Genomic DNA, 13,717 nt, shown 5'->3' with positions numbered 1-13,717 from the left:
AACAAAGATCAGTCAGTAAATCAATTTTCTCATTTATACAGTACAGGACACAGGCTTGTTTGAGATTTGACTATGGTTATTTGCTGCCACTTTTCAGGTGAGAATGCCAGAAACACAGTTATTGAAACAGCCTATATACTCCCTCCCAATTCCAACAATCCTCAGTTTTTGCTAGTGTCCCAAGGTGATTGAGGACCTTCCTTTACTATGAATCATGATTTTGCTACTCCTTTACTATGATCAGCTTTCTGGCTTGTATTTCCAATACTACTGGAAAATTGAAGACTAAACTTTTGCATTATGAAATCCCTTCTATCCCTGGCTGCATTGATGACACTGCGGCAATATGATTGTCACTTCAGGAGCAGTTCCCCTTTTCCAGTACCTTGGGGAGCGCCTGGAACCTGGTGCATGGTAGATGAGGTGCCAGCACGGAACTGCGTTTGGTACTCTCCCTCAGTACAACAGTGCAACATGGTGCAGTTGGCTCTAAAGGGTAATGGTAGTGACTATCTGAATCCTGGTAACTTATGTTCCTGAGGTCCTTCTCTATGAAGAGGGTTTGGCCTGCCTGAAGCAGGGAGCCTCCATCTGCTGGGTTCTCCCCTTTAGAAGAAGCCAATACTCTGGTGTGGCAAGTCTGAAGCTTTGCCACTTCCCTTGGGACAGTGGGCTAAATAAGCAGTTTTGTCTTGCCATGAGCATAGTATATAAATGTGGTAGTAGCGCGGTGCCACCTATTGATAGAAATCAGGAAATTACAGGGTGCAGCTGCTGCAATCACCAAATGTGTTCCCACATCCGCAATAAATCATTATTGAAATGTGTGATCGCGCTGCCTCTAAATCAACATAATAATAACTAGAAAGTGACCAAAAAAATGACTAAATATGTAAGTGTTTTTTATATATATATATATATATATATATATATATATATATATATATATATATATATATTAGTGCCAGTGCAAATTAGATCCATAAACAAGCATATAATCCAAAAAAGGCCAATTCAATAAATAATAAAGCTGCTTCTAGCTTGTGCAATGAAAAAAGTCTCTAATTGATAAGGTCTTTGATAGGCGCCTATAAGTGTAGGAGAAAAATACAATTTAATATGAATAAGAACAATTGGCAACTCACAAAGGTATGAGGATAAAAGGAACATCAGAGTGAAGGGACATCCTGATGAATGGTCATCAGTAGACGTTTCACTGTCATCCCGCTTAAAAAAGGAGCGCGACTGCTGTTACACTCAGTGTGCATGCTCAGAAACACAACGCAGATCCAGTGACATCATCACACTCCGCGCTGCTTTCCACCTGCCCCGTTTGCTCTGGAACTGCTTACATTCTACAGCCGACTTCCTGATAGCGAGGAGATGACATTCACAGTGGAAGCCAGTGGACAGTGAAATGTCTACTGGTGACCGCTCATCGTGATGTCCCTTTACTCTGATGTATCTTTTATCTTCATACCTTTTGTGAGTTGCCAATTTTTCTCATTCATAATGAACTGTATTTTACTCCCACACTTAGAGGCGCCTCTTTTTCTTGTACTACTTAGCAGTGGATGCACAAGTGAACCCTTGGGATCAGTTCTGGCTGATATGCACCTTGCCTCCTTTATATATTCTTCCTAGACTGCATTGCAGCATCAATGTGGCAAGCATTTTGGTTGTCTTGGTACACTAAATTGGCCCAGAAGAATTTGGTGCGTGGATATTCTCCGACTCCTGGGAAATACTTTGCGGTCACTTCCAGACTGGCCAGACCTGCTGTCTCAAGGACTGGTCTACTATCCTGCCTCATGGTTGCTGTCTTTAAGGGCTTGGCTGTTAAAACCCAAGTCCTGAGGAATCAGGATCTTTTACTCAGTTATTCCTATGCTGTCTAACGCCAGGAAATCAACCTCTTGCCAGGTCTACCATTGCACTTGGAAGGCTTTCTTTACAAGACACCCTAAAAGATATTCCATTGGATGTATCCTGTCCTTTCTCCAATGTGGGCTGCCGCAACAATTAGTCTTAAGCACTCTAAAAGGTCAAGTCTCAGCATTTGCCATTCTCTTTTTAAAGACCACTGGCCTCTCATTCTCTACTAAAGGCATTTGTTCAGGGGATGACTTACATCGATTCCCCTGTTCGTACACCTGTTCAATCTTAGGATCTCAATTTGGTCCTGTCTTCTCTACAGATGCCTACCTTTGAGCTTGTTTGGAATATTCCCTTGACTGACCTTACTCTTAAGGTAGTTTTTCTCATGACCTATATAGCACACCGGATAGCATGGTGAGTCTCACAACTGGAGGCCTTGTCCTGTTAAGAAACCTTTGTTGTCGATTATGAAGACAGTTGGGTTTTGAGTCCTCAGGCCTCCTTTCTCCCCAAGGTGTTTTCCTCCTTCTACCTTAATGAAGATGTCATCCTAATTGTCCTGCTCAAATGTACCCCAAAGCCATCCCTCTACATTTTTTAGATCTAGTCCATGAAGTGCCAGTTTATCTTCCGGACACGGCTTCCATCCAAACCTTGGATTCTCGGTTTGACCTGCCTGCAGGCTCTCGAAGGGCATTTTTTTTTTTATTGCTCACAGGACAGAGTTATAATTGCAGAGTGATACAGAGTCTGCATCATGAAAGTGTTAGTACACAGCAAATATGTTTTGTGTATCATTTGAAAAACCCAGCATGACATTTAAATATAAAAAAAAAACTGAACCAACAAAGTAACTAGGGTAGAGGTACGAGGGTGGGAGAGTGACAAAGTAAGGAAGGGGGAAGGGTAGAAGGAACATTAGCCAAATGTGGATTAATCTAAATGCAGTATTGCAAATCTAATAAACAAGTCACATGGGTTACAGTCAAATTGTTAAACCAGCAGCGCACAGCGTCTCTTATCTTAACCCCTTCACACCTAAGGGTAAAAGAAATCTAAATGCCTAAGCACAATTTTGCAACTTTGACACGTATTAGTAAAACCATACATATCATCACAACTACTGCGTCCTGTGCATCCAGGTGGATTATACCTTGTTTTTTTTTTTTTTGTTTTTTTTTCAGGACAAATTGGGTTTTCCATTGATAATCATGAAAAACAAAATATGAGAGATCCATAGCCATTTATTATCAAAGGAAAACTGGCCCAAAATAGTAAAAAAAAAAAAAATATTTTAAATTTTTTTTAAGTTAAGCTCTATATTTCTTGTTACTACCATAACCTACCACCAAAAAATAACCCAAAATAAAATTTTCTGCTCCTCACGGTTGCATCGATACCACATGTGTATGTTATTTGTTGTTTTTGTACCCGTATTACAGCCCAGACGCAATAGTGTGTATTTTGCTGCTCCTTTTTTTTTTTTTTTCTTTTTGTCCTACCTAAAACATACTGACACTAATTGAAAAAGAAATCTGCCCAAAATATACTGACCCTGACCTTTGACCCTTACTTGACCCAAACACTAACCCTGGCACTAACCTAGATCAAACCTTGATCTAGGTATTTTTTCTTTATTTTTAATTATTTATTTTTTCATACATTTTATTTTTCCTTTTGCGAAGAAAGAGAAGCATTCCATCTTTCCTCTCCTTTCACAGAGAGAGAGAGAAGCACAGGGGCAGACTTCACAGCGACTGATCACTGTGGTTGCCAGTGAGGTTCACCACTCAGTGTGTGTTCCAACCACCGGATTATCAATCACACCGCTATCCGCGCTTGACGCGTTTCATTATCCAGTGGTTGGAACGCACGCTGAGCGGTGAACCTCACTGGAATTTTTATGCTTGGATTTATGCACTAATTGTAAGTGTATTTTGCTTTTAACCGTTTTACTAAAATATACAGTATTACACTATGGGCACCTTTTTTCTCATTTACATCTGCTGGATGAGAGCCTTGTGATTCGAGGAATTATAGAGGATCATATCCCGCTCCAGGAATTGCTACATATTTAACATCCTAGGATTGGAGAAGGAGGAGAATTTCAATGACATATGTGTTGTACCTGGGAGCACTATATGCCTGTTTGATATATACCTCTGGTGAGTGGGGATTACAGGAAGGGAGCACCGAGTGGCACCTTGAAAGCACCAGAAGAATATACCAGCACAGACACTTTTGCACTTATGGATTTTATTTATTATGCACTTGCACTTTTATTCAATATTGATTGTTACATTTCAATTTTGCACTGTGATTTTTTGAGATTTAGAAGCAGCGCTGTATAATTTATTTCATTTGTTTAGTATCTAGAGGTTCAGTACCTTACACTATAGCAGCAGCTTCCACTTTTCACGTAGTTGACTCACAGTATTTATCGAGCACGTATAATTGAAACCATATTTTCATAATAATTACTAGCAATACTCAGAATGTGACTGTGTTTGAGGTTGGGCTGTTAGAGGGCAAATCTTGTATTTCTGCCCTAACTGTTTTTTTTAACCACTTCAGCTCCAGAAGGTTTACCCCCCTTCACGATCAGGCCGTTTTTTGCAATATAGCACTGCATTACTTTGACAGTTGTGCGGTCGTGCGACACCGTATCCAAATAAAGTTTATGTCCTTTTTTCTCCACAAATAGAGCTTTTATTTGATGGTATTTTTTATTTTGTGTGCTATAAACAAAAAACAACCCAGAATTTTGAAAAATATATTTTACTTTCTGCTATAAAATGCATCCATTAAAACAAAATAAAAGTCATATTTCTTCATCAATTTAGGCCAATATTTATTCTGCGACATATTCATAGTTTTAAAAAAAATCCCAATAGGCGTATATTTATTGGTTTGCGCAAAAGTTAAAGCATCTACAGACTATGGGATATGTTTTTGGAATTTTTATGTATTTATTTTTTTACCAGTAATGACGGCGATCAGAGACTTGTAGAGGGACTGCGATATTGTGGTGGAAAAAATCAGACACCGAACTGACATTTTTGACACTTTTTTGGGGACCAGTGACACTTATACAGTAATCAGTGCTAAAAATGTGCACTGTCGCTGTACTAATTACACTGGCTGGGAAGGGGTTAACATTAGGGGCGTTCAAAGGGTTAACTGTGTGCCTAGTTGGTTTTTCAGTTGGTGTAGTGGGGGGGTGCTTTTACTAGTGGAAGGCATGGACTAGTAAAAGCAGGAACACAGGATCCATGCTTTACAGGAACACAGGATCCATGGGTTCTGTACTGACAGAACGGCAATTTGCCTTGTTTACATAGGCAGATTGCAGTTCTGCCTGTGTACAGAACGATCAGTGGGTGCCAGCGGAAATCGGGTCCACGGAACCTGCTGATCAGCTCCTGCTGTGTATAATTTACACAGCAAGACCGATTTGCCACTTGTGCCCTATACCCAGAAGTATATATATTGTAACATGGGGGACCATTAGCTCAGTGGCAGATGCGTTTTTCCAGTGATTCACTGCAGGCAGGTATTATATTTTAAGGGCCTGGTAGCCCATTTTTATTAAAAGGCAAAAAATAAACAGTCCGTAACATAGGTTTTCCCACGCAGGGGTTCCTCTCCAGTCAATACAAAACAGAAAATACCAGCCCACCTGGCTCTCTCGCTCTCGTGGAATTTTTCTTAGCAGTACCTCTGCACTTTATGCTGGTCCCCAGACCATGGACTCTCTGAAGCTGACAACTTCACTGGGGCCTTGGTCCTCAGGCCCTCCTGTCTCTTCAGACAAACACACACACACATGTGCTCTGGCTGCCACCTGCAGCCACTGACTCCCAGAGAGTAGACTCCCCATGAACAGACCGCCTGTCTGTTGGCTGAAGCAGTCTCCAACTGGGAGCCCAGATGTCTTCCTAATCCATCGTTATAAGGGCTGTGTGCACCTGAGCACACACCCAGCTGGTCATCAACAAAACATGGACACAGGGTTGGAGATTCCTTCCCTCCCAAGACACTATGAAATCTCCAAACTACAGAGCCCCATCCAGGAATACCAAAACCTGGAGAAAGCTGCAAATGCAGTTTTCTCCACTGCACATCTATGCTCTGTAGTCCTGCACAGAGCCAATGTGCACACTCTGTATCCTTTAAATTACCCTTTTCACCGTGACAGAGTCTTGACCTGTCACAATATGTAGCACCCTACAGGTAGGTGCTAGGTAAATGTATAGTGGGCCTTGTCTGCCTAACAGCAGGGCTGTGATTTACTCAGTTAGGGTGTCAGGGCTTCCAGATGTGCCTGCTGAAGGGAGAAGTGTCCCCACTGGCTCCTGTGAGAGGTTTCTCATAGGGCAGTGTGGGAAGCCCAATCAGGGGACACAACCCAGCTTGTAACTACCCCAGAAGGCAGATTACGCTGCAAAGGATTCTGGGAGTGGATATAAGTTTGGGGGGAAGTGCGTGACACGGTGTCTTTGGCGGGAGCAGAGTTCCAGGATGGGGAGTACGGCTGTCTCTCCTCCTGTCTGAGGAAGAGGACATCTTGGGGTGTCGCCTGAGTATCCAGAGAGTGCTGAGTTGAGCTGAGGGGATCTGATGTGCCGAGAGCCTGCGGAGAGCGAGAGGGGTCCAGTCCCAGGAAAGCCTACACAGGTTGTGAGTACTGAGGATTGCCTCTGGGGGTCTGCCTGAAGTTAGAGAGGACCACTCCGGAAGAGGTTCTGGGATCCAGTTATCAGCTAGCCGTAAAGGGGGTACCTAGGTTGAGGACACTGAAGTTGCAGAGGGGGTACATAGTCAGTGGACCTTGAAGAGTTCAAGGTCAAAGGGGGCACCTGCAGTTGGGCCCTGAATTGTACAATGTGTATCAGTGGAAGTTACAGCTTTACAGAGTTCTACAATATACTACCTCAAGCCAGTGCGAGGCGGAGGGAAGTATATAGTGACTTTAGCAGTACCGCAGTGTCGGAAGTCTTACAGTTCACAGTCCTGGATCTTCTGGACTTTAAGTTGAGGATTTAGCACTATCAAGTTAAGGTGTGTTCTTAGTGTTGGAGAGCGTTGACTGGCGCCGGCTGGCATCAAGGAAGTGTCAAGTCCCAAGTGTAATTATAGTTGAAGCCTAAAGGAGTATCCCACTTATTCCCTTCTCCCATCCCCTTTATCTACAATAAAAAAACCACAAACAAAGATGCCAGAGTTGTCCATGTCTCAGTCTCTACACCCAGGGCCTGAAGAGCTTTTCGTGAATGGGACTGCACTTTTTTTTTTTTTTTAACGGACATTGAATCATTTATTTATGCACTGTATAAGTATTTAAAAACAAAGATGAACTCATGTAAATTTATTATATTTAGATGATTTTTACACTGTTTTAAGATATTTATTTATGCACTATTATTTGAATGCACTTTATTGAAGGAGAACTCTGAAATTTTTTTGTAACGAAAAATAAAAAATGTTGCGATATTTATAATTTTTTTTCCAGAGAAACATTTACCAAAACTATCCATTCTCCATTTTGACATTTCAGGATGACCTTTCAGTGCCTTTACATCAGGAGGATATGGATGCTTCCTCGGGACTGCTCTTCCCCTTTTTTGACAATGACACGAATATGATGTATTTGGTGGGAAAGGCGAGTATTCTTCACTATATCATACAAATAGTCTTGAAACAGTTTACAACATGACAGTAATGTACTGTGGCAGTGTCTAACTACATTATTTATGTCCTAGGGAGAGGGGAATATTCGATATTATGAAATTCTTCCCCAGAAGCCTTACTTTCAATACTTGAATGAATACCGTTCCAACTTACCTCAAAAAGGAATTGGTGAGTTTTGGGTTTAAACATTGAAACGTAATTGATCAGCCCCCCCTCTTTTTTTGTTTTTTTCTTCTCTTTCTTTCTCACGCTCCTATCTCTTTTTCTGAACTCCCTCTTTATGGACTCTCTCCGCTAAAGCACTGCCCTTTTCTCTTTTTCTTTTTATGCCCTCGAGCAAAAGCCATACTTACTACCTTATGGTCCTATGGATGACTGCAGTGCTTTCTATAGCTAAATTAAAAGGCTTTTTTACAAAACAAAGCGCATCGCATCTCCAGACAGGGCTCTGATCATTACTAATATACTAGTACAATAATGCTTGGGACCAGTGGTCCTTTACTCCTATGTTATAATTGAATGTTACAAATTTTCGGAGAGGAACTTCTTCTCTACTTGTTCATATTTTTGCAGGCTTTTGGATACGAAACAGTTTACTTTTTATTTTAATTTTTTTTTGTCATTTCTATAAAAAATATAATAAGATTCAAATGAAAGAAACTTAATTGATCAGAGGAACTTTACATCAGGTGGTTATGGTAAATCTGAACTCAAGAACTAAAATGCAATATAATGCCATTTACGTCTGTAAATGTGGTGACTGCATAAGCTTTAACTTTTCAGGCCAAAAATATTTTCAGCAACTACATAAAATACCTGTTGATCTTGCCAGAAATGCAGTGTCCTTGTCACTGAACTGAAAGCAAAAAACAATCCTGTCTTTATTCTGTAAACGATCAATCAATCCCCCTCCCGCATGTAATATTGGGAAACAGGAGCAGACATAATTGCCAAGGTACCAACCATAGCTCCTACTATATAGATACAGTGGAGGAGTAAGTAAAGCCATCCAGGAACAGGAGGTGTTAAGGTTGAAAAAAGTTTGAAAAATGAAAACTAATGTAGCCATCACATATAGGGATTGGTAAGCTGTGATTATACAACATTTTTATGTTTGAGTTTAGATACACTTCCTTCTTAATATTATGTGATGAATTAGGTGCATAATTAATTTCACAGTAACTGTAAAGCTAATTTAAACGCAGTCTATTCAAGAAATAAGACTTACCAAACAGGAAGAAAGTATAATTGATTATGCAGCAGGATGGCAAGTATGGATGTACAGGATGTGGCATGAAAATTAAGAAAAAAGCTAAATACATAAAAATAATTTGAATGTTACATTTTTTTGTTTGCCAGGTACTTTGCCAAAGAGGGGTATTGACGTATCCACCTGTGAAGTGTTTAGATTCTACAGGCTGATTACTGTAAAGGGACTGGTGGAACCGGTTTCAATGATTGTGCCTAGACGGGTAAGATATAACTTGTATTCACCAAATTTTGCAGCAGCAGAACGAAATATATGGAGCAACAAAGAAGAAGAGAAAAAACAAAAAGGCTAGGGCACTAAGGCACTAAGATTTGTTTTGTGTTCTGTATAATCTTTGTAGGCTCTACCCTTAGCAAAAATGTGCCTATCAAGTATTTTGTATGTTGGCAGCTAGAAGTTATTCCATGTTCATCATCTTATTGGTTTCAGTACCTATTACTTAAAAATCCACTTAGTGAGACAGAAAGTTTTATTGCTACTGAGCAGAGGACCCTAATTTAGAACTGTATCAGGGAAGAGTCTGTTCATCTGTTGGGTCAAAAATGAAGGGAAAACTTAGGTTTGCACAGTTGTCATATAGACATGTACCCACTGGGAAGTCTTCTCTCAACTTCTTTTTTTGATCATAGCTGGTAATGGTGGGATTCCTTTAATTTCAGTACAGCTAAATAGATTGAAATAAAAATCTGACAGAAATTATAATCCTTTTCCACACTACCCTATGAAAAAGTCCTGAATTCAAGTTAAAGGTAACAAAATATGATTAAGCATACAGTCAACGATGTTAAAAGCCATTTTACCTTGTGCATTAGGTGGATGCTTCCAGTTGCAGGTTATTCATTTTCCATCTTGAATTTTCTTTCTACATGGTGTCACTGTTTTTGCACGTATATGCGCATTTGTGTGCACAGTACCTTCCTAGGGGATATTCTATAATATTTATTATACTCCTATGCGTGTGTTTACGGATCCTGACACAAAATATTGACCTGGAATGCAGATTTTTCTATTTTTTACTCAAGAATATGCTGCACTTGTTTAAGCAATTGTGTGTACAGGCACATTGCAAAGAATGGACTGCATTTTAGATCAGTAAAAAAAAATGCTGTACTGAGCTTTTTTAAGCTGCAGGGTGCAAAAGGCCTTATAGCTATATCAATGGAAGTGAAAAAAGCAGTATACAGCATATAGCAACAAAGTTTAAAGTGTCAAGCCAGGTACTGGAAAGAGTTGGAAAGGATTAAAACTCCTGTCTGATTTTCTGCTGCTATCTGTGGCTCCATTGTAGATTTCATCAGACAGAAACTCTGTGACAAGTGATGATTTTGGCAAGAACTAATATTGCATCAGTAATGTCTATTGGTACAATTGGTTAAGACTAGGGTTGGGCGAACAGTTCAGCCCGAGCAAGAGAACGAGCCAAACATTTGTCTGACGCGTGACGTCAGAGGGGGGCGGTGCCACCGGGTGTCGTAGCCAGGTGGCCCTGCCCCTTGCCTATTTAAGCAATGTCAAAGCGCAGAGCGGGCATACGGCGGAAGACCTCCCAGGGGGCAAGAGCGGTTTTTATTATTCAGTTTTTTCGGGTTTGGCGGGTGGCATGATTGACGATGGATTTACATTGAGGGACACTATTCTTTAATAAATGGTTTGCCAAAGTGTTTATTACTTTTGTAAACTTTTTTGGTGAATGGGTAGGGCTATGTACCCGATACCTATTCACATAGAAGTTTTTTCTTTAAACTTTGGCTTGCGTTCCCCTCCAATTCCATACAAGTCCCAAAGGGTCTGGTATTGACTAGGGGGGGACCTTACGCCATCTCTTTCTTTAATTTTCAATAGCCGGGTGCTGGCAATTGTAACCGCGAGTCATTTTAAATGGCTTTGACTCGTTTTTTTTTTTTCTTTAGAAATTTCATTTTTGCTGTAGCATATTTTATGCATGCTACAGATGTGCCACTTTACAGGCACATTAAGGGGACCCCCCAGGCACTATATTTAAAGGGATTTTCTCTTTTTTTTTTTGTTACACTTTAGGCATATTTTTAGAATCATTTGCTCCTGAAAAAAACAATCCTTTTTTCCTTTTTTTTTTTTTTTTTTTATTATTGATACATGTCCCCCAGGGCAGTACCCAGACCACCATAGCCCTTTTGTGGCCAATTACCTGCATTAAAGCCTTCAAAATGGGCACTTTTCCTGTTTGGCTTCCATAGACTTCAATGGGGTTCACCGTTCGGGTTAGAACATTTCCCTTGTTCGGGAGTTCTGCTGCAAATCAAACAGGGGGGTGTTTGACCCCCGGGTTCAGTGCCACCTGGGACACTATCTGCATGGTGTTTGTTATGTTCACTGTGTGGGTTTTCTCCAGGTGCTTTAGTTTGCTTCTACAATGTAAAAACCTACTGGTAGGTTAACTTGTCTTCTCTTAAGTTTGTATGAGTGTGTTAAGTAGTTAGAATTGTAATCTCCTTTGAGGGACAGGGACTGAAGTGAATGGTTGCATGTACTCTGCAAAGTGCTAACAATTTTATATCTGTGCTGTTTTAAATAGAGAACATATCAAATTGTGTACCTTTAATCTGTCAAATGTATACCTTTCATTTGTTTCAGCAACATATACACTATTTGGCCATACCATTATGACCACTGACAGGTAAACTGGTTAACATTTATTATCTTATTGCAATGGCATGTGAAAGTGGGTGGGACATATAAGACAGCATGAACATGTTATCCCTGAAGTTGATGTGATGAAACTAGAAACAAATTGGCAAGAGTAAAGATTTGAGCAACTTTGAGAAGGGCCAAATTATAACAACTGGGTCAGAGCAACTACAAAACTGCAGCTCCTATGGGATGTTCCTGGTCTCTAGTGGACAGACTCTACCAAATGTGGTCCAAGGAGGGGAAAGTGGCAAATCAGCGACAGAGTAATGGGCGGCCAAGGCTCATTGATGCACGTGAGGGGCGAAGGCTTGCCTGTTTAGTCCAATCAAATAGAAAAGCTACTGTATCTCAAATTGCTGAAAAAGTTAATGCTGGTTCTGTTAGAAATGTGTCAGGACACACAGTGCATTACAATTTGTTGAATACGGGGCTGCCTGGCTACAGACCAGACAAGTAAATGTCTCCTGCACTTAAATGTTGTGAGAAATCCAAAGAGGTATTGGCTAAATAGTTGGCATCAAAGGTCTTGCTGCCCTCTCAGGATATGGGTATCAACACAAACTAAAAAACATAAAAAAAACAAGAAAAGGGCGCAACGACCTAGTGCAATACCATAAAACGTTTATTGGAAATGGTTAAAAGTCACAACATAAATTATACTCACAAAAGTATGCTGTGTAGAAGCATAGAACCAAAGAATTCCTTCGGCTATCCAGAGACCTCAGGATAATTCCTTAATAGTGACAAGCGAACTTGAAACCGTCCATATAGATACAGACCAGTCAGGGGTGCCCATGTTACCCGTGTCCAGCCAAAAGCACCTACAATGGGCGCATATAAATCAGAACTGCACATGGCGCAATAGAAGAATGTGGCCTGGCCTGATGAATCCAGGAATGGTTTGAGGAACACAAGTTTGAGGTGTTTACTGGGCCTCCAAATTCTCCAGATTTCAATCCAATTGAGCATCTGTGGGATGTGCTGGAAAAACAAGTCCGATCCATGGAGGCCCCACCTCACAACTTATAGGACTTAAAGGATCTGCCACTGCCGGCTTGGTCCCAGATACCACAACATATCTTCAGAGGTCTAGTGGAGTTCATGCCTCAATAGATTATTATTCGGTGGTCATAATGTTATGGTTAATTGGTGCATAATGACATTGATTAGTGTTAATGCTTTCAAGATTTACAATGTTGGAGAAAACTAAGCAGGGTGTAATGTACTGTGAAAATTCTAACATTTTTCATCTACATCTAGTAACTCACTGGTATTACTCATAGTAATAATAGTTGGTAGAATCTGCCAGCTGAAGTAGCCTGAAAGCTATTTTCTATTATGCAAGAACCTTGCAACTGTGTGAAGTCAGCAAAAAAAAGCTGAAGTGTAGAGCCCCTTTCACACATGGGAGTCCATCAGCAGACTCTGTTTTTCTCAGCGGGGGATTGATCCGCCGATCCCCTGCTGAGCAGGCAGATGACAGCTCTGTTTCCGTGCTGTGTGCGGAGATGGAGCTGTCAGGTCCCCGCTGTTCTCTATGGGGGAATCAGATGAGAATGGATCCGCTGGACAGATGGAAAATAGGGTTTCCATCCGTCCAGGTTTGACGGACCGGATCATGAGCTGACATCTGATGCCCCATAGAGATGCATGGGGCATCCGTTCAGATCCGTCTGACAGGCGGATCTGAACGGTCTGCTAGTGTGAAAGGGGCCTAACAGTTGCTTTCCCATTAAGGCCACATTCACTCAGATGTACCAATCTGTACACCTGTGCAAAGGGATGGTCTTTACTCGTGTGGTATGCACACGAACACATGTGCATTCCGTGCAGATGAAGACAGTCCCTTCAGGTGGGTGTAAGGATCGGTACATCTGTGTGAATGAGGCCCAACTGCCTGTCTCACACTGTGCCTGAGCTTCTGAGTGTGTGCAGCAGTTTCCCATAACAAAGCCCTGTGGTTCTATGCATTTCTCTAATTTACGTTTCCTTGTTATTTGGGACTGTTATGCACTCGGTTGGGGAGATTTACTAAAACTGGACCGCACAGTCAAGTGCAGCTGTTCATAGGAACCAATCATATTCTAACTTAAGTTTGTTCAATTAACAGATAAGTTCACATTTTCCCACTGCTGCAGCTGCTCCCTGCTGCTGTCTCTCCCTGTGAGAACTGTATGGGGAGAAGTTCCCTGTACCAGCTGTCACCGA

At 41.1% G+C, this 13,717-nt stretch overlaps 1 protein-coding gene across 1 annotated transcript in view; it reads left to right on the top strand.

Annotated features, from left to right (window-relative positions):
* Window positions 1–13,717, top strand: part of CORO2A (coronin 2A) — a 237,248-nt gene that overhangs the window by 200,581 nt on the left and 22,950 nt on the right. The window contains exons 7-9 of the mRNA XM_082263489.1: window positions 7,436–7,544; window positions 7,645–7,737; window positions 8,929–9,041. Coding sequence (XP_082119615.1) covers window positions 7,436–7,544; window positions 7,645–7,737; window positions 8,929–9,041 — 315 coding nt within the window. The remainder of the gene's footprint in view (window positions 1–7,435; window positions 7,545–7,644; window positions 7,738–8,928; window positions 9,042–13,717) is intronic.

This window comes from Pelophylax lessonae (genome assembly GCF_965119305.1).
Source record: "Pelophylax lessonae genome assembly, chromosome: 1".
In the NCBI taxonomy this organism is placed as follows: domain Eukaryota; kingdom Metazoa; phylum Chordata; class Amphibia; order Anura; family Ranidae; genus Pelophylax; species Pelophylax lessonae.
The sequence above is the reverse complement of the archived record's forward strand: the minus strand, read 5'-3'. Positions and strand labels throughout refer to the sequence as shown.